Consider the following 22,264-nt stretch of genomic DNA (forward strand, 5'->3'; position numbering starts at 1 on the left):
GCAGATAATGAGTTGGAATAAAGTACTACTGTATGTCTCTTCATTGTGTTTTCATTCATTGTGTTGCTAGTGAAACTGCAACAATCTCCTAACAGTCTTATATTTTAAAAGGTGATCTATAAAGAGATTTTTTTTCTTTTTTCTTTAATAAATGTAGATTTTTTGCAATTTAAATTTTTAATACTTAATGTAAAACTGTGATTTCTGAAAACTGCTCAAATCTCCAGTTTTAGTCATTTCCATAAATCATGTTTTTGCAAGTATACTCTTCAATACACAACATGAAACATGGTATTTAAAAATGGAGTTATCTTTTTTTGCAAATAAACTGTTTATATACATCCTGCTGCTGCCATATAGACTGGAGTATCATTAAATATTTGTGTCTTATATACTGTATTGTTCCATTTTGACATCTCTTCAATAGCTGTATATAGCAAAACAGCCATGAAAATTATAGGACTGAAACAATACAAGCCCATACAGACTCTATATGAACAGGCGGCAATGAGAAGAGCAATACGTATTAGCGCTGATTCTAAACATCCTCTTTTCAGTAAATATCAGCTGTTACCATCAGGAAAACGACTGAGAATGCCAATGTGTAAAACTAATAGACAGAAGCTTTTGTTTGTTCCTACCTCGATAAAATTGTTGAACTCTACTAATAACACAGTTTCTGTAGTACGTTAGCATTTGACTGGGTTCTGTGTTTTTTATATTTATACTTAAATACGGTCTTATTCTCAAAACAATATATGTTGTTAACTGTTTGCTCTTAATTGTTTTGTTTTATTTATTTTTACTGTCTGTTTAAAGCAATGTTGTAGCACCTTTTTTGCCCAAGACAAATTTCCTCTTGAGGACAAATAAAGTATATCCAACAGTTGAAGTCAGAATTATCATCCCCTCCTTTTAATTATTTTTTTCTTTCTTTCTTTTTTTTTAAAATATTTCTTAAACAATGTTTAACAAAGCAATGAAAATTTCACAGTATGTTTGATAATATTTTTTCCTCTGGAGAAAGTCAGTAAAAAAAAAAAAAAAAATAGCAGTTTTTAATTTTTTAAAAACCATTTTAAGGTTAAAATTATTAGCAACTATAAGCAAATTTTTTTTGTTAGTCTACAGAACAAACCATAGTTGCACATAAACTTGCCTAATTACCCTTACCTGCCTAGTATACCCAATTAACCTAGTTAAGCCTTTAAAATTCAATCACTTTAAGCTGTAGAGAAGTGTCTTAAAAAATCTCTAGTAAAATATTATTAAAATAAAATAAATCAGTAATTAGAAATTAGTTATTATGTTAGAACAGTTATATTAGAAATTAACTATTATGTTTAGAAATGTGTTGAAAAAAATATTCTCTCCTTTAAACAGATTTATATATATATATATATATATATATATATATATATATATATATATATATATATATATATATATATATATATATATAAAGCAATCAATAACATAATCATTAGTTGATAAAATACGGATTTTGAAAAAAATATCTATAGAACATCTATAGAAATATGCTTGACATATTATGACAACATGTTTAACTTTTTTGCTTGTAAAGCCATATGCTAAATGTTCCATTGTAATACATTTTGATTGACATGTCATAATTGATTTGGTTTGAACATGACAGAATTGTACATAATTTTTTAACTGGATGCATCAAAGCAAATGTGAAACCGCTTTTGTTGTGCATAAGTAACACTATGATGTGACGATTGAACAGGGTTTTTTTGTACCAAAGCAACTGAAAAAAATTGTTACCATTGCTGAGCACTACTAAAGCATTAAATTAGAAAGGTAAGCTTAGTTAAGGCATTGATTTAGCAAGACCCAATAATGAATGAATGTATTTTTATTAACATTAACAAAGGTGAATAAATAGTAAGAAACGTCATTCATTGTTTGTTCATTTTAGTAAATACATTTGTTAATTGCTTTCGTTTTCAAATTTTCCAAGTGTAAAAAGTGTCAACCCATGACATCAGTCTCAGGTTAGGTCTGTTTATATTTTTAGCATTTTGTTTTTGAAAGTGATCAGGCTGCGATGTCAAGTTTTCCATGAAAGAATCTGTGTGAGGAAAAAGTGTGAGTGAAAGGAACCCGCAGACCGAAAAAGCATTTGGAAAAGCACCATCTAGGTGTTAGACACAGGCTTGTTAGGAGGTAGATGAGACGATGCAAGGAGGTATTTGTGAGTAGGAGGAAGACGCGTGACTCTGACCTTGAACAGTGCATCGCTGGACACTGTATAATATGTTTTGGGGGTCATCTCCAATGAAACACCTTGATACTTCTAGATAAAATAAGTGAGGGGGGTCAAGGGTTGGGTAATCTTTTGCATCATTAAAATCCATCAGCACAACTAATAGGACGTTAGATCAAAATTTCTAAGCACCTTAATGCTAAATCAATATAGGCAAAGGGTATAAAATAAACAAACAGGTCATGCAGAAAGTACTTCTGTAATGTACAGTTGAAGTCAGAATTCTTATTATTTTTTTCTTTTTTTTTAAAATATTTCCCAAATTATTTTTTAACAGAGCAAGGGCATTTTCACAATATGTCTGATAATATTTTTCTTCTGGTAAAGTAAAAAAATACATATATAAATAAATCAGTTATTAGAGATTATTTATTAAAAGTATGTTTAGAAATGTGTTTAAAAAATAAACAGGGGGGCTAATAATTCTGACTTCAACTGTACTTCTATTCTGAGCTCATTTCATTGCATGGCCTCTTTTCCAGTCGCCCAACATGAAAAAAAAAAAAAAACTAATGTATGCTTTTCTAAAAATGGATTAATATCAGCTATGCATTATTATTTTGTAATAAGACATTCATCAATTGAAAATGGCCAAAATCGCACCAAACGAGACAACTTTTATAGGAATCACAACCAGTGTTGAGAAGACTTGAGAAGCAAAAAAGTTATGCTGGCTTTTAAGTTATTAGATTAATAAAAAATATATACCAAAAGATGCAATTTCCATAATTTTGTTTACTTTGTCAAAAGTTTAAATATTCATGAATGATTCAACAATTATATTATATACTCCTTGTACACTCAAAGGTATATAAATGTTTATGACTATTGAAACTCACTGTAAAATGAAAGTGTCCTTCACTTATCACCACTTACTAACACATCTAGCATATAATTATCCATTAACTAAAGGATATTTGACATTTAATTTTACTTACTCACTATTTTTTTTTTTTTAATTTTGATGACTCTCCTCAAATTCTAGATTCAACAGTATGTTGTCTACATAGGCAATTTATTCACAAAACTGTGATTAGTACGGCGACCCTGAAGGGACGTGATGGAGAAAAAAAATGGTTGGGATTAAAAAAAATAAAAAAACGAGTGATAGATAAACATATTTTTGAAAGTTTTTGCGTTCCCTCGCAACTGTTATTCGACAAACACTTCACTTTATACATGACGACCCTCCAGTTTTTGCTGGGATTCTCTCATATTTTACTATTATATCCTATTATTAGTTATTTTTTCATATTTCTCTCATATTTTTAATCTTAAAAGCATGTTGAAATTAATATAAAAATGTCTGAATTCACTTTCTTTCCATTAAAGCTGTGATTCAGAGATTGCTCATGAGGGACGCTAATCGATGCACAGCCTTAATAGAAAGAAAGTGAATTCAGACATTTTTATAGTAATTTCAACATGCTTTCAAGATTAAAAATATGAGAGAAAATATGGGAAAATACCTAATAATAGGATATAATGGTAAAATACGGGAGAATCCCAGCAAAAACAGGCTTGTCATGTATGAAGTGAAGTGTTTGTCCAACAAGTTTTGCGAGGGAACGCAAAAACTTTCAAAAATATATATTTACCTATCACTCAGTTTTTTTTCTCCCACCCATTTTTTTTTCACCACAATCAAGTCACTTCCGGGTCTCCATAGATTAGAGATTGTCATATTGAACAACACTTTTTTTCCCGTCTTTGGCAGGGAATATTTACACAAAGTTATTTTATTAAAAAACAAAAACACCAAGTGCAACAGTCTCACACACCTGTATCACATGCTAAAAATAATATTTTATTCTGCTGAAAAGAATAGCAGTGGAAAGTAAAACTAATTTTTGTGTAAACAACTATTTAGAAGGCGACTGTCAACAGAATTTTGCCATTTTCATCTGATTTAAAAATATATATATATATAAATTTTTAGAAAGACAAAAAGAGGCCACACAATAAGAACTTAACAATAAGTAAAATACAGTAAAATAATTCTCTCTAAAATAAACGGCATAGGAAATTATACCTGTCCCAACTGCTCAGAGTGCTGGTGGAGTTCTTCCAGGATGGGCAAGGTTTGTTCCTGAGTACAGTGCTCCAGGATACGCTGTATCACTCTGCAGCCATATGGATGAGTGGACAAAACAAATACCTACACAACAAAATAAGGCCATAAACACACATCATACTACATACTTAAGTCACTCCAGTACACTGCAAAAAATGCTTTTCTTACTTAGATTTTTCGTCCTGTTTCTAGTCCAAATATCTAAAAATTCCTAAATCAAGAAGAATTTTCTAAACAAGCAAAACATATTGCCTTGTTTTGAGAAATATTATGCCAATATTAAGTCAATTTTTCCTTAAAACAAGCAAAATAATCTGCCAATGGGGTAAGCAAAATAATCTTACGTCAAAAGAAAAAACAAGATTAATTTGCTTACCCCATTGGCAGATTATTTTGCTTGTTTTAAGGAAAAACTCACTTAATAATGGCATATTATTTCTCAAAACAAGGCAATATGTTTTGCTTGTCTAAAAAAATGCTTCTTGATATAAGAAATTTTAGATATTTAGACTAGAAACAAGACAAAAAATCTAAGCAAGAAAAGCATTTTTTGCAGTGTACAATTTAATTAAAATCTATGCTATGGATAAATAGCCCCACTGTCTTGTGATAAGTCTGTTAAGACATAGTTAAGGTTGAATGACACTATTTTTGTTAGAATGTTATTAATCATAGAATAGAAAATGCTTCACATGATAGTTTCGTCAGCTTTGTAATTGTTATATTGGCTGTTGACAGTCTGACAAAGACACTATTTGTACCTGTTGTGTAGACTATATTAAAATGGTTTACATCATTCAATTCACAAGAATCTCAGTGTTCCACAGATGTGGCATGTATGCAATGCACTGCAGGCAGCACACTGTAACAATAAGAAGTTCAATTTGGGAGCACCAAGCATTTTTCCCAGTAACCATAATTTCTTTACAACTGAAAAAGTCAAAAATTAACATCTTGGTGACAAGAAGAGGCAAAGTACATTTTAGAATTTTAGAAACACAGAATGAGGGTGCTATCACACCTGTGAATCGATTCAGTTCTTATGAAACAGGGATTAAGATTGTTACATTGTTGCTCTTTGCTCTTGGTGCGGTTCGCTTTCACACCGTAAAATTTCTAAACCGAAAGTCATGTGTGAGTAAGCTCTCCTCACGTTGGTCAGTTTCACTGATTATTTTGCAGAGTCCCGCTCAGCATCAGGGGGGGTTGGTGGTTTGGTGGTATTTGACAAGGTGCATGCAACGTGTCTGAAGAGTGAGGAGAGATGCGGTACGGAGGGGTGAGAAGGGTGTATTTGAGGACTGGGAGGGAGATGCGCGATTTCCGGGAGATTATCACTCGTTTGCGGCATCCGGGAGTCTCTAGTGAATTTGCGGGAGACTCCCGAACTTTCCGGGAGACTTGGGATGTCTGGAATGACCTCCCGCCCTACTCATAATTCTCTATTACATATCCATAAAACACTGTGATATAGCCGGGCTAGGATCGTATAGCTTTCTCACTACAATCGATCCTTTCCAGAGTTCTCTTTAATCGAGCCGAGACCACCTCATTCAAGCGATCTCAGGGATTGTTTTGGCGTGGATCCGAGCATGATTGGTGGATTCACATATGTCAAACGAACCGCGCTAACTGGGCAAACGAGACCGGTTCGGAAACAAACGTCTAGGTGTGAAAGCACCCTGAGTGTTTTTGGAATTAATACCTGGCCCTGAAAGGCATCAATGATGAACTGAAGAGCCTGGGGCTGGACACACTCAATACATTTCTGCACCACGTGATTTCCATTCTGATCCTTCACACACTTCAGAACATGACCATCCAACTCTCGGACAATGTCACTCTGCAACAAGAGTAAGGAAAAAAAAAAAGTAGAACATCTACCATTCATTTACTGTAACCAACACTGAATCATTCTGAAACCAACACTGAAAGATTTGGGCCAAATTAAGTGTCAATTAAAAAAAAACACTTTATTGTTTCGAAAAAAAATGAAATACACAGGGATTTGTTTAAAATTGTACTTTTAAATTTGCAAAAACTTCAAAAAATCTTTTTTTCACATTGTCATTATGAGGTATTGTGTGTGGAATTTTGGAGAAAATAAATTCATTTAATCCATTTTGGAATAAGGCTGAAACACTTAAAAATGCAGAAAACCTGAAGTGCTATGAATACTTTCCGGATGCACTGTAAATGCCTGCATTTATATGATCTTTTTTATTCTCAAGAAGCTGCAAAAGACACAAGTGCAATAGTTGAAAACATTCATTTAATAGGTGCTTTTTCTGAACAAAACTTAGGGATATAGAATAGTAGAATGGAAACATTATTACAGAAGCTTAATACATTTAACAATTCCTAACAATATGTAAAGAAAGCAAAAAAGGCAACTTACAATTACCTGCTGGTCAGAGGAGATGGACTCCAGAGCTTTCTGGATCACACGACAACCATACATCTGCAGAGCAAGTGGCAGCACATGGCCACGGATACGAGTCGCCAGAGCTAGTTTCTGATCTGCACTGCCAAACTACAGAAGAAAAAGAAAGCAGTTACTCTCTAGTTACTTTCAGTGAGCATGATTATAGTCTCTCTCTCGCACACGTGCGCACGCACACACACACACACACACACACACACTTATACATACTTATACATTATATCTTATAAAAATAAATAATACATTAAAATCTAATGTTCTATCTGATGCCAAAATTATACAAAAATTAATAAATGAATGATTTCCCAGTACTGAGGGTTGTATTCAACAAAAACTGTAAGTTCATTCAGCTGTAGCAACCCCTAGTAAAACATGGAATAAATGAACGAATAAATAATTGAATTTTGGAATGAATATACAAATGATTTTTGAAATAAAGAAATGAATGAAGGGCGATGCAGTGGCGCAGTAGGTAGTGCTGTCGCCCCACAGCAAGAAGGTCGCTGGTTCAGGCCTTGGCTGGGTCAGTTGGCATTTCTGTGTGGAGTTTGCATGTTATCCCAGCATACGCGTGGGTTTCCTCTGGGTACTCCAGTTTCCCCCACAGTCCAAAGACATGCGGTACAGGTGAATTGGGTAAGCTAAAATTGTCCGTAGTGTGTGAGTGTGAATGAGTGTCTGTGGATGTTTCCCAGAGATGGGTTGCAGCTGTAAAGGTATCTGCTGCATAAAAACTTGCTGGATAAGTTGGCGGTTCATTCCATTGTGGCATCCCCTCATTAATAAAGGGACTAAGCCGAAAAGAAAATGAATGAATGATGACTGAAGGTGAACTTTGGGATATTTAGAAATTAATGAGTTTTGGAATTAATAAATATAATATTTACTAAACATTTACTAAACTACCTATATCTACTACACTAAAAATAACAAATTTTTTTTTACAAATGAAGCATGTGCGCACATTGCTTTGCACCTCATAAACACAACCAAGCCTTAAAAATACACTGAACTACCCCTTTAAAAAGTAGATAAGAATACCATCAAAACATGGATGGATAAAAGTAGCAATGCTATTAAATCCTTAATGCTGATGAATTAACCATCTAACCAATCATCCTGGAATTCTAGAAAGAACACCATTTTTCAAGCATCTATAAAACTGCATTTTTCCACTTTAACATTTTTGGAAAACTAGGAAATATGCTATCAATGCCTAATGGATAAAGGCTCTATCATGCTGTTATTGCAGCTAGCAAACGAATTAAACAGAAAAGCAAAAATTTAACATTCAAATCCCAGTAAAACACAGTAAAAATGCAGTAAAACCTGTAGTGATTAGTCAGTTTCTAGACAAAACATTTGAATTACCTCAAAGAACTTCTGTATGACATAGTTGCCAAAAACATCAGTCATGAGTTGGTAAGCAGCTTGTAGAATTTCCCCAAACACCATCTGTCTCTCTGCAGATGTTGCACGCTCCAACTTTTGCTGGATAAACCTGGAAAAAGGCCTTATATTAAGCACTGAAGACATATGATAAGAAAAGGTGTTTCTGGGAATGTAGAAAAAGGGTTTAAACCTGGACCCATGCTGATCTTGAGAGAACTCCACCATGTGTCCAGGCAAGTCTCGTAGTTGCAGGTTAGGAAAACGGTTATTTCGGAAATCCTCTAGTAAGCGGCTGCGACCTGAAGGCATGACATCTGATCGGCTGTATCGAGCTCGTGGAGGGGGGAAAAGTTGACTGCTAGAGCTAAAAAGACTGGAGGTACTGCCCGAGCTTCTGTATTTGGCTTCTGCTCCTGGAGCAGCAGAAATATATCGGCCACTGCCATTGGGCAAACCACCTATAAGGGGACAATGAGAGAAAACAGGATTAAAAATAAAGAAATATTTATTTACTTCTGTAATAAATGTTATTCTGTGTAGAGCTGTAATCGGGCCATAAAAAATTAGGCCCGATGGGGCCCGAGCCCGACAGGTACATTTTGATTGACAGCTTTATAAAGCCTGAACCCATTTACAGTCCGACATTATTCAAATGTGCACAGGCAAACAGCTATTTTTCCTTTTTTTCCAAGAACGAGTCATTTATATGTTTTAACATAATTTATTCGAAACAAACGTAGGCTATAGGCCACTCGGAAGTTGGAACAAAGAAATAAAATAAGTCCTCTGTAACATCGTAACATCTCAGCACTCTAAATAGGCCTTATAGGAACATACACTTAGCCTTTAAATTGGCCAACACACCAATGAAAAGAAGTCTTTCCTTAAAAATTTAATTAAAATAAATTCACGACGGGTATATGGAAATAATGAAATTAAGATAAAGGATCTGCGGGATTTGTTTCGCCACTTCTCTTCACAATCTGGCCTTAAGGCGACGGTGAAGCTGAATATTAAAAGAATAATGCCAAAATTAGCCTGTATACTCCGTCTACATTATGATTTTATGGTTTAATTAATATTTATTTATGATTTAAAAACCTTTCACTCTCCAAGATTAGGCTGTGTTTTTGTGGAGAAACATTATTGCATCCACTGGCTTCAGTGCAGTCCTGCACTCAGGATGGTGTGTCCAGCAGCACCGAACACCCATTCACTGCTGCTGCTACAGGCCGAGATGCATAGTTCTGATCAGGCTAATTTGCAAGTTTTGGGTAGGATTGTTTGTTCATCTTCTACCAGCCATAAATATCCATTGAATTTTCCCTGACAGCAGTTTCAATGTAGCACATGACGTTTTCTTTTAACCTGTCAGCTTGCTCGTAATACGCAGTGTATGAGCGACCGCCGAAATACCTTAGTGGCTAGAATGACCGTTCCTTCTGAACTGCACACTGGCCGGACCGCAACCAAAATTCGCTCCTTTTAACTTTTCCATCATCATTTGTTTCACCTTTGCATGGATGGATTTCAATAATGTAACAAACGATTTGATTACTTTCTCGCACTAATCGAAATGCCACAGAAGAATGTCACATGACTGTTAATTTACCTACTGCGCAAGCCAAGCCCGGCCTGACCAGACCCCGTCTAAAATGATAAAAAAATCAAACCAAAGATCAAAAAAAGATCTTCAGGCTAAACTCTCAGAAGTGATTTCAAATTATACACATAACTATTGCAGTCTACAGCTTAAAAAAAAATTGCACATTCTTTTCCAGCAGGTGGTGCTCATAAAACAGGAGGAATTGGTATATTTAATGTAATATACCAAAAAGAAATAATTACTACTAAAGGATTTCTGAAGTAGCATTCATTAATAACTTTTATAAAATGCCCACAATATGTAGAATTGTTTTTTTTTTTTTGAGCTTTACTTTGTGGCACAGGGTGAAGGGTATATCTGCATCTTAGGGATCTCTAAACAGTAACGGGAACACCTAATGGGATGGGTGGTCAAAATAGGGCCTACAGTGTAGTGCCTCTACTATCCATATTAGTCCTACTTGAAATGAATTCTGATTTCAGTCAGTCAGTTTGTTAGTTAAACCAAGGATTCATACCTAGGTGGATACTGGATGAGGATCCATGCGAGGAGGGTAAAGAGGGTGGAGGTGTCAGAGGTGAGTGACCAGGTGTCAGTCCAATGGGGCTGGGAGAGGAAGAGTATCCAAGACTGTTGTAAAAAGACTGGCCGATGGGAGTCAAGCTGCCACCGCCACCCCGCTTATACAGCTCTGAACTGGCCAAAAGTGAGTCCCGACGAACTGCGCTGCTGTTAGTGGAACTGGACACTGCAAATGTAAAAGAATAAGAAGAACAGTGAACAGAAGTACAAAATGAGAACAAAATGATTTAGAAAAATCAAAACAAGACTAAGGCTCTCTATCAAAACCATTTTCGTAGACTAAAATGTGATCGGCACATCATAAGTTGACTTTGCAAATAGCGGAACTGACCTGAGGAGCCAAATGCACCAAGAGCAGAGCCTAATCCAACACCTAAAGATCCACTAGTGCTGCTGAAACCAAGAGAGGTGCTAGGTGGAGGAGCTGCACTTGTATGGGAGAAAAGTGAGCTGCTCTGGGAACTGGGTGCTACAGAACCAGAGCCATAGAAGGAGTTTGAAGGCAGACCGCTGGAAGGTGGAGGAAGCTGCTGCTGAGGTTGAGGCTGCTGGGGTTGTTGGCATGCCATGGACCGGTATAGACCATTAGCAGGACCAGACATACTATTACCAGAGCCTGATACAGATGCAGCTGCAGCTAGACGAGAAGTAAATGTTGAATAACATTAAAAGCAATACAAGTAATACACGTATAAAGAAGTCACATTTTGATTTAATGAGTTAGGTCAGACTAAACAAACAAAAAAAAAATCCTAAAATATTTTCCATTTAAAAAAACAAAACAATTGGCATACTCACCAGCTTGTGCGGCTGCTGGGTTGATGAGAAGAGGGGTTTGGACCAGTCGAACAGGTCCACCCAGGCCAGTGCGAGTTCCAGGACCCATGACCAATGCACCAGTCTGATCATAATAAGCAGCCGGCGCTAGGACCTGGTAGCCTAATTTAAACACAGACACATCGTTTATCTTTATGTAACCTTATGTAAACATTTAGCATTTCTTTAATTTTTTTTCATTTTCTGAACATATTTTTAAAATAATATATACATAACAATTAGTGCGTTAACGCATGCGGTTAATTTGAAATATTTAACGCGTAAAAAAATAATTACACAATTAACGCAGTTGGAGGTTTTTTTTCCCGTTATGGTCGACAGTGGTGGAAAGAGTATTGAAAAATCATACTCAAGTAAAAGTACCATTACTTGCCTAAAAATGTAGTTTAAGTAGAAGTATCAGTTGTAAATATTACTCAAAGTATGAGTAAAAAGTAGCCCTTTCTAAAGTACTTAAGAGTAGTGAGTATTACGCCGTGAAAAGCTAATGCATTTACACGTAATTTGTGGATGTTTGTACACGTAACATTCTGTAGTGGATTTAGTTATTGCCTAGCAGGTACACAATGTCATAAGATGTTATTATTAGGTTAGATTTAGGTTGTGATGTCAAGTGACCAAAATCCGTTGAGCCAACATCTTAAATATTGATCATATTGATGTTAAATACTGACATTTATTCGTCAGGTATGGCAAACAAAAATCTGAAATGTGATAGACATTGTGGTAACTTCAACACAACGTCAAGCTGTGACATCATTAGACGTTGATATGTGGTTGGTTTTACGTTGGACATTGGCCTGACGTTAAGTTCTGACGTCAACATGATTTTCATATTCAAACAAAATGCAATGCCCCCATGACGTTAGGGTACAACGTCAATTTGACGTCATGTTGACGTCTTGTGTTTGCTGGCTGTCATCACACAGTAAACATCTGTCATCTTCTCATCAGTGACATGCATCTAAACAGTCTGTAGGTCAATGCGTTTAAAGATTTTGGACATCTTCTTGGACACTTTTAGTGCTTTCAAACAGTTTGCTGCATTTATAAAGCGCCCATGTCTTGAGGTAGTTCATTATGATGCGATTTACATTTTATGTGCGATCTGACCGGACAGGAATCACAGGACTGAACTTTCTAATCCCCTTAGACAAGAAAACTTAATTACAGTACTTTAAGTATTTGTAATTAGTTACTTTACACCACTGGTGGTCGACATGTGTTTCACATGCAACGAAATATAGATAAGACCAAGGAAGCACTTTTAAAAGGAAAGTTTCAGTATAAAACAATGTTGCATTAGCAGGCTATCCAGCGTTTCCTCCAGAGTTTCATCTAATTTCGTATGTTTCCTTTTTAATCTTTCGACTTTTGTTTTAATGGAATTCGATACCACATGACGAACGGAAAGACTCGGTGGTCCATTATGGTAATCAAAAATCGCTGTTTACATGGTAGACTCCTAATAAGTGTATTATCCTAATCATATTAAATTCAGAGTATTGGTATCCATGTAAATGTATCAGTAAAAGTGCCAGATGATGTTGCGAGCTGTCAAAGACAGCCCATTCATTTGCCTTTCAGCATGCGCCCTCAAATGTTTCATTAAGTATGACGTGTTTCCACCTTAAACGCAACTTTTGTAAAGCGTCCGCTTTACATTGCTGAGTCAGAATCCTTGTGAAATACAGCCATACTTAGTTTAAGCAAATTTGATAAAAGAGATCATGCGTGTTGAATCTGAAGAGAGTCACTCGGGCTGCGGTGTCCTGCACATGTTGTGTGTGTGTGTGTGTTTATAATAATTTAATAATAGGACACTGATACAATTCTAACATTTTTGGCTCAATTCCTCAACGCAATGGATTTGAAATTAAACGAACAAGATGTGCTATAACTGCAGACTGTCTGCTTTAAAAATCAGGTACATACAAATCAGGCCAACGGTGTAGGAATTACAACAGTTTGCATATGTGCCTCCCACTTGTTAAGGGTTCAAACCTAATTGAACAATTGGCTTCGAAGCTGTTCCATGGCCAAGTGTGTATTATTTCCTCATTACCCCAATTACAATGAGCAGATTAAAGGTCCAGAGTTTATTTCAAGTGTGCTATTTGCATTTGGAATCTGTTACTGTCAACTCTCAAGATGAGATCCAAAAAGATCAGTCAAGCAAGCCATCCTTATGCTGCGTTCACACCGGACGCGGCACGCGCGTCAAGAGCGAGTGATTTACATGTTAAGTCAATGCAAACGCGCGAATAGACGTCCTGCGGCGCGAATGACGCAAATTGCGCGAATGGTGCGGGGCGAACTGAGCGTTTTCCGCGTTTGAAGTGCTTAACGAGCGTTTCGCGCGAATCTCTCGATTTCGAAAATCTGAACTTCAGCGTAAATTCGCGCCGCGTTAACCAATCAGAAGCTTGCTCTTGTGGGGGCGTGATTGTGACGTAGAACCTGTTGTCGGTGTTCCGAGGGAAATCCTCCAGCCTTCACCGACAACAGTTTATCAAACTCGGCTTGGCGCAGTCAGAAGCACCGCAGAAAGCCTCCGTCATCCAGGTTAAGTTTCTGGAGGAGTTTATGAGCTCACAGAGCTGGATGCACCTCTGAAAGAATGTAGTGGACTCAGACACGACCCTAAACGTATCGACGCTGTTTTTCAGTCTTCATAAAGCACATAAACACATTATTTTCTTCATAAAATCCATGTTAGCCATTTAGCTATGAAGCTAGAGTCTTCGGTCAGACAGAAGCCCTGCCCATCTCGCGAATCCGCGTCTGTTCTGAAGTGAATTTGACACGCGAATGAAGCGAGTAAACTCAAATGTTCACGGGGCTATTTACACGCGAATAGCGCGATTTATCCGCGCGTTCCGGGTCTGGTGTGAACACAGCATTAGGCTGAAAAAATAAAACCCATCGGAGAGATAGCAAAAACATTAGGTGTGGCCAAAACAACTGTTTGGAACATTTTTAAAAAGAAAAGTTTCACTGGTGAAGAAAACATCCTTCACAACAGTTGGCCAGATCAAGAACACTCTCCAGGAGGAATATGTGTATTCAATGGGACTATGCATTACTTTATGTAGTTTAACTAACCTACTAACTACATTCTGCCTTAAGAACTTGTGGTGTAACCAACGTAAGAAAAAAATGTTATAAACTTGCAAGCAGTTAATAAGCATCTAGTGTGGATTTTATGTTCCAGTTTAAGCAAGAACTGATGAACAGCTGGCGCAACCATATCCTGCAGAATATAACCAGGGGTCACCAAACTTGTTCCTGGAGGGCCAGTGTCCTGTAGAGTTCAGCTCCAACCCTATTCAAACACAACTGAAGACTCCAATGGAGCTCTTGTTGAGGCAATTTGGAGCTAAAATATGCAGGAACACTTAGTGATTTGGTGATGCAAAAGCAACTAGAATATCAAAAACCTAACATCAGATTGATTCTCCAAAAAATTCACTTGTATTAAAAGAATTACATCTATATCTCACCAACATTGTCCGTTTACCCCTTGATATTTTTTTTCTGAAATCTAAAACGGTATCAGATCATTGACTTCTATTTTTATTTATTTTAATTATGCAGGGCACAGACTTATTGGTATTAATGACCATTTACATATTAACTACTGCAAAACAACATTTGATGACTAGAGAAGGACAATGGCATGTTAGTTCTTTAGCCTTGAAAAAAGCTCAAAACAAAGTCTATTTCTACTAGTTATATGTATATGACACATAACTTATGATACATATACAAGAGAACAAGTTTAAACTAAGAGAAAAATCATCAAATCATGACAAACCTGACATGCCTGGAAAGGCCAGTGTTGGGTTTGTGGCAGCTGCAGCAAGCGACTCCTGCTGACTCTGTTGGCTCTGTCCTGGAGTTAAAGGTCGTTGATTGGACCCTGCTCGAATCACCTAAATGGGAGAGGAAAGTGTTATTTAAAACAGCCTTAAAGTAATTCAGTAGCTTCTTAAGCAAACAAACTTAATTGTTTAATAATCATTTTTAGTAATATCAGTTTCAATTGAAATGCATTGTGCTCTGCAGGGCATATATAGAGAATGAGACTCATTGGTTATACCCCAAACAAAATAGACCAAAATCCTCAAATATATATATTGAATATATTCAAACCAATGAATGACACATTACTGAGCACAAGGAGTTTTTATCACTGCAGACATAACAAAAGTACTGTCGCTATTGATTTAGTGAGCAATGCATTAAACAAAAAGATGCCATTAAAGCAAGAAACTGGATTATTTAAGAACAATGCTAAGCTCACTGCATTCAACACAATAATAAGATATATTGAATAACAATGTGATATGTTGAATAATAATGTGATATGTTGAATAATAATGTGATAATTGAATAATAATGTGATATGTTGAATAATAATGTGATATGTTGAATAATAATGTGATATGTTGAATAATAATGTGATATGTTGAATAATAATGTGATATGTTGAATAATAATGTGATAATTGAATAATATTGTGATATGTTTAATAATAATGTGATATGTTAAATAATAATGTTTTATGTTGAATAATAATGTGATATGTTGAATAATTATGTGATATGTTGATTAATAATGTGATATATTAAATAATAATGTTTTATGTTGAATAATAATATGATATGTTGATTAATAATGTGATATGTTGAATAATAATGTGATATATTAAATAATAATGTTTTATGTTGAATAATAATGTGATATGTTGAATAATAATGTTTTATGTTGAATAATAATGTGATATGTTGAATAATAATGTAATATGTTGATTAATAATGTGATATGTTGAATAATAATGTTTTATGTTGAATAATAATGTGATATGTTGAATAATAATGTGATATGTTGATTAATAATGTGATATATTGAATAATAATGTGATATGTTGAATAATAATGTGATATGTTGAATAATAATGTGATATATTGAATAATAATGTGATATGTTGATTAATAATGTGATATGTTGATTAATAATGTGATATGTTGAATAATAATGTGATATGTTGAATAATAATGTGATATTGTAAATAATGATGTGATATGTTGATTAATAATGTGATATGTTGAATAATAATGTGATATATTGAATAATAATGTGATATGTTGGATAATAATGTGATATATTGAATAATAATGTGATATATTGAATAATAATGTGATATATTAAATAATAATGTGATATATTAAATAATATGATAAAAATATTTATAATTTTGTTTAATTATTATATGTATATGTCTTTTTTTTACTACTATTATTTACTAGGGCTGTGCAATTAATCGAAAATCCGATTTTGATTTCGATTTTGGCTTCTAACGATTACGAAAAACCATTAATCGAGATAAACGATTATTCCATTATTTACCGCCCCCTTTCCAGTTGTCCTAACTTGTTGCTCTTAAAAGCGCGAAGTGCGAAATGCGGTCAGCACTTGGTCTCATTCGCACATTGCGACGAGCAGAGAGCACACACAGAGAGCACACAGAGAGAGAGAGAAAAAGAATGGAACTCGTTTTTATGTAAAGTGGAGGGAAATGTATCAACAGTTCTAATATATGTAGAAATAATGCCATTCACCTGTTGCCCTGGACCCTGACTGGATGCCTGCTGGTTAGCAGAATGACTGGCAGCAGCTGTAGCTTGTTGTTGGAAGAGATTGGCTGGATACACACCCCAAGGGACCCCATAGTACTGGGGCGGAACTACAGCTGGACCTATAGGATATATCATAAAAACCATATTTGAGATGCCAAGACCAGTGGTTTCCAACCTGAGAGGTCACTAAAGACATATCACCAAGCTCACTCTAGTTTGAGGATTAACAGTAAGAATAAAATAGATACCAATTTGATGATGAAATTCCAGACAATAATTAGTATTGTACCATTTGATATTGTAATTATGATTTAAAACACAATAATACCTTAATTGCTGCACTGTTAACATAAAATAGACAGAAGGCAGCTCATATAATCTATCCCATAAAGAAATATCCGTTTTAAAAATACATTTTGTAAGAAGATAAGAGAGCACAGAAGATGAACAGAATTTAGCAAGCCCTTCAACATAGCACCTGTAGATAACGTCACCCCACACTTCTTTGATAAACCAGAGAACAGAAATTGTATTCATTTGCACTAACTAGGAGCAAGACAAAAGAAAGGCAATACACTGTGTGGAACTAATGGCTCGTTTCCACTAAGTGGTACGATACGGTTCAGTTTGGTATGCTTTTGCCTCGTTTCCACTGACTGGTACAGTACGGTACGGTTCGGGTCGGTACGGGTCACCTTTATCAGGCTTGCGTTTCCACCACAAAGGGTATCCTTTTCTTGGGCATGGTGTACGACAAAGTTTAAGTCGACGTCATGCTTGCTCGAATAAATGTCTACAGTAAAGCTGTAAGGGTCGTTCACATATCATAATGAGCAGCACTTCTCACAAAACAGATGCTTTATACACAAAAAATACTTGTTTATTAAGGGTGTCACGATCCTCCAAATCCTCGATTCGATTACATTTTCTATTCTAAAGGCACGATTCGATTCGATTTTCGATTATGAATAATTAATTAATGACCAATTAATTATTTGTAGCCTACCGTTTAAACTACCTGACCTGCATGGTCTTTGTTTTACCCATAAACAAATCATACAGTAAATGAATAAAGGCAAGTTACACCCATAATTACCACCTGTCAATCACTTTTTCTGCGGGACTAGTGAATAGGCAGTGATCTGTGTCGTTATAATGGCGTCGGTAAAAAAGACGCACAACCAACAGGAACCAGCCAACAGTATCTGAGGTGTTCGCTAAAATGACCAAGTACAAGTGAGTGAAAGATTAAAGCAGTCCTCTGACTGCCTGGACCTGCTGTCTCGAGCGCATGGCTGTGTGTGCGTCTGTGTCTGTGTGGTCACGTGATGTGCATTTTCAGAGGTAGAGAGGAAGGAGGGCTGCTCAGAAATGCTACACGCCACTGTGGATGTCAAATCATTGTCGTTCTAAAATGCCATTTAAAAACAAAGACAGTGTAAACAGGGCCTGAGTGTGTACTTTTCGCGAGCGGATTTGCAACGGGGGCGGGCGGAGGATTGCGATGCTGGTGTTGTCTATCGGACGAACCGTACGTAATACGTACAAAGCAGAGCTTGCAAAACTGTGTTTTTTTTTGTCGACAACACGAACGTTGTCAACATAACTCACTGGAAATCCAAAATGCTTACACACCGGCCACTTCATTGAAAGAGGAGAGGGTTTAAGTTCTGTCGACGGGTCTCCTGCTTCTGCAGTTTAACAAGCACTTCAACAAGCCTGTTTTTTCCCGCTTGGCAAGCCAAGCTGACGTGACATGGGGGCGTGGCAGCATCGACGATTCTATTTTTTGATTCGATAATCGAAATTGAGCATAAATTTCGATCGATTTCGATTAAAAATCTAAATCTTGACACCCCTATTGTTTATAAATGTTTATTACTAACTTTTCTATGAACATTAGTTGATTATAACTGCAGTTCAATGACGAAATAGGCTACTGTAACGTCTGTAATTATATAAAATAAATACATAAATGCAGCATATATGAACACATACCACCCCTTACAGTCTTCTATATATTATTAATTACAGAAAGCATACACACAGCAAACATTTAGTTCTTATTTGAGTTCAAAAACACACGCAATATATCCCACAGTCAGCGCAAACCTCTCATCTGTGTCTGTAATCTTCACCAGCACATGTAAGCTCTGTTAGAGAGTCATTCTGTCATTCCCAGTTCATAATAATCCAAAAGACGAAGATAAACATGGCAGTTTGTTCATGATTCAGGTTGCTAAAACAATTTTGCTCCTGTGTTTTGACAGCTTCTCTTTTTTTTCGTGCTTCACTCTCCCTTCACCTGCGCTTGTCCTTTTTTTCTGAATGGATCAGATGACGGAGACACCTCAATAATCACACACACGTTATTATCATCAGCTCAAGAAGTTCGTTATATCAAATATAGAAGCGACCGCAAGCTCCCGGAAGAAAGCGAATACCGCTCGCACTTTTAGACGGGCTCATGAAACAACAACAGGACACGGCAGATTTTTCTTCTTGGCTTTGTGTCTGTTCATCGAGACGACGACAAGGTTTGCTTGAGCCCAGGTCATCCCATTATTATATGCATATAGTATTTTCAAGTAATGTCTCAGGTTTGTATTTAAAAAAAAACATGGCGGTTCCTTTGTTTACGTTTTGTCTAGCTCCACGAGCTTGTGACGTATCTCTGTAACCGATCAGCGTTCAGCTGCACGTGTAGCTCTACCTTTTGGTACCCTTTTTCCTGTTTGGTACCCTTTCGAAAGAGTGCCGAAAAAGTGGTACGGTACGGTTTGGTTCGGTACGCTTTTTGACAGTGGAAACGGCCATAAAAGTGTACCAAACCAAACCGTACCACTCAGTGAAAACGGTCCATTTTATGGCCGTTTTCATTGTCAAAAAGCATACTGAACCGAACCGTACCACTTTTTTGGCACCCTTTCGAAAGGGTAACAAACACAGCATTGTACAGCGTAAATATATATACATATAATAACGAGCCATGGTTGACCCGGGCTTAAACAAACCTTGTCATCGTCTTGATGAACAGCCACAAAGCCAAAAAGAAAAGTAGATTTACCCTGTGCCCCTTAGTTTTTTACAAGCCGGTCTGAAGCTTTCTTGCTTGCGCTCACCGCGTGTCTATATCTGAAATGACAAACTTCTTGAGCTGATGATAATAACGTGCGCTTGATTATTGATGTTCTTTTGAAACCCGATGCTGTCCGACACTGACAAACGTGAAAGTAAAGCGCAAAAAAAACAAAGAAAAACCCGGAAAAAAAAGCACATTATTTTTTCAGCAAACATGAACAAACTGCCCTGTTTAACTATTATCATCACCTTCTGGACTATTATGAACTCAGAAGGACTCTCTAACAGAGGTTACATGTGCTGCTGAAGATTACAGACACAGATGAGAGGTTTGCTCTGACTGTAAGCTATATTTCGTGTTGTTTTTGAACCTAAATAAGACCTAAATGTCTGCTGTGTGGAGTTCTCCTGTAGTTGGTAAAATATCAGAGACTGTAAGGGGCGGAATGTGTTCATAAATGTTGCACTTACTTATTTAATATAATTATAGACCTTAAATTATTCTATTTCACACTGTCATTGATCTGCAGTTATAATCCACTCATGTTCATAGAAAAGTTAGTAATAAACATTTATACAGAAGTATTTATGTGTATAAAGCGTCTGTTTTGTGAGAAGTGCTTCTCATATGATGTGTGAACGTCCTGTACGTCTTTACTGTAGATGTACTGATTGTACTTTCTAGTTTTTAATGCTTAGCAATGTTTTTTCGCGCACATATCTGCGCAAATGAATTTGCTATTTAAACAGCGTGGTGCAAAACGTCAAAACGACTCAGAGCTTGCGCAGAGCTGAAACTAACAAACAACAATGGTGTCGCACCTTGCGCGGGTGTATGATAGGGCCCTTAATGTTTAACAAATGATATATTAACTATTTGCTAATGCTTAACAAATGGTTCATAGTGTGCAGTTATTATAAAGTGTTACCAAGGTGGGTACATGCACATACCTGCAAGTGTTGCAGCTGCTGCTAATCCTGCAGCAGTGTAGGGGTCTGCTCCAGGAGGGGCAGCATTGATGATGTAAGGGTTTGGCACAAATGCAGGTGCAAGGCCTATAAGAGCAAATAAAAAATATATACAGAGTATAAGAGACAAAACAACACTTGTAAATTTTGTTTAAAAGTGCATGTTTTGGTCATTGTTTGGGTAGCACAGGCAATAAAATTAAGCCACTGAAAAGTGGTTTACAATGGCAAGGCAAGTTTATTTATATAGCACAGGGGTCATCAACCCTGTTCCTAGAGAGCTACCTTCCTGCTTATTTCAGTTGCAACCCTGACCAAACACACCTGTTTGTAATTATCAAGTGCTGCTTTAGGTACTATTAATTGGTTCAGGTTTGTTTGATTAGGGTTGGGACTGAATTCTGCAGGAAGGTAGCTCTCCAGGAACAGGGTTGGTGACCCCTGATATAGCACATTTCATACACAATGGTAATCCAAAGTGCTTTAAATAAACAGGAATAAAAGAGACACTTCTAAGAAAATAAAAACAAAGAATAAAATGATTACAAACACATAAAACAGATTAAAATATTTTAAATAGGTTTTTAAAAAATGAAAAAGAAAAAAAAAAGACAATAGTAGGGCAGCTCGATTATGGGGAAAATCATAATCAAGATTATTTTGGTGATAAATGTATTCACAATTATTCAAAACTATTTTGATTTGATGTCAAAATTATTATTATTTCCCAAATGAGTTTTACAGTAAGTTTGATAATATTTTTTCTTCTGGAGAAAGTCTTATTTGTTTTATTTAGGCTAGAATAAAAGCAGCTTTTAATTTTCTAGACAACATTTTAAGTTTTTTTTCCCGATAGTCTACAGAACAAACCATCGTTATACAATAACTTGCCTAATTACCTAAACCTGCCAAGTTAACCCAATTAACTTAGTTAAGCCTTTAAATGTCACTTTAAGCTGTATAGAAGTGTCTTGAAAAAAATCTAGTAAAACATTATTTACTGTCATCACGGCAAAGATAAGTAAAATCGTTTTTTTAGAAATTAGTTATTAAAACTATTATGGTTAGAAATGTGTTTAAAAATCTCTCCGTTAAACAGAAACTTGGGAAAAAAAATAAACAGGGGGGCTAATAATTTTGACTTCAACTGTATACATATATATATATAGTTCTCATTCCCACAGTATGCTATATTCTGCATGCCACAGAAAAAACAACCCATGTCCACCCTTTGCAGATTCCCTAGCAGGAAGAATGTAAAGCAGTCAAAATTTGTTTTCAAAAGACCTGTCAATCACTAAAACAAAATTCCTGGAGTTTTAAAACTGAAATGGTGTGTGCAGCATTT

At 35.9% G+C, this 22,264-nt stretch overlaps 2 protein-coding genes across 5 annotated transcripts in view; both read right to left on the minus strand.

The window, feature by feature from the left end:
- dsc2l (desmocollin 2 like) overlaps positions 1–22,264 on the minus strand; it is a 1,349,056-nt gene that overhangs the window by 106,048 nt on the left and 1,220,744 nt on the right. The window lies entirely within an intron of this gene.
- Positions 1–22,264, minus strand: part of pum2 (pumilio RNA-binding family member 2) — a 53,615-nt gene that overhangs the window by 13,057 nt on the left and 18,294 nt on the right. The window contains 12 exon segments of one of the 4 annotated variants that reach the window (NM_001443978.1): positions 2,249–2,320; positions 4,323–4,448; positions 6,070–6,207; positions 6,769–6,897; positions 8,179–8,308; positions 8,390–8,657; positions 10,323–10,553; positions 10,719–11,024; positions 11,186–11,326; positions 15,042–15,159; positions 16,849–16,985; positions 20,899–21,003. In NM_001443978.1, the coding sequence (NP_001430907.1) occupies positions 2,249–2,320; positions 4,323–4,448; positions 6,070–6,207; positions 6,769–6,897; positions 8,179–8,308; positions 8,390–8,657; positions 10,323–10,553; positions 10,719–11,024; positions 11,186–11,326; positions 15,042–15,159; positions 16,849–16,985; positions 20,899–21,003 (1,901 nt within the window). 4 annotated transcript variants of the gene reach the window in all.

The sequence above is a fragment of the Danio rerio genome, chromosome 20, assembly GCF_052040795.2.
Source record: "Danio rerio strain M-AB ecotype USA chromosome 20, GRCz13ab, whole genome shotgun sequence".
NCBI lineage: Eukaryota > Metazoa > Chordata > Actinopteri > Cypriniformes > Danionidae > Danio > Danio rerio.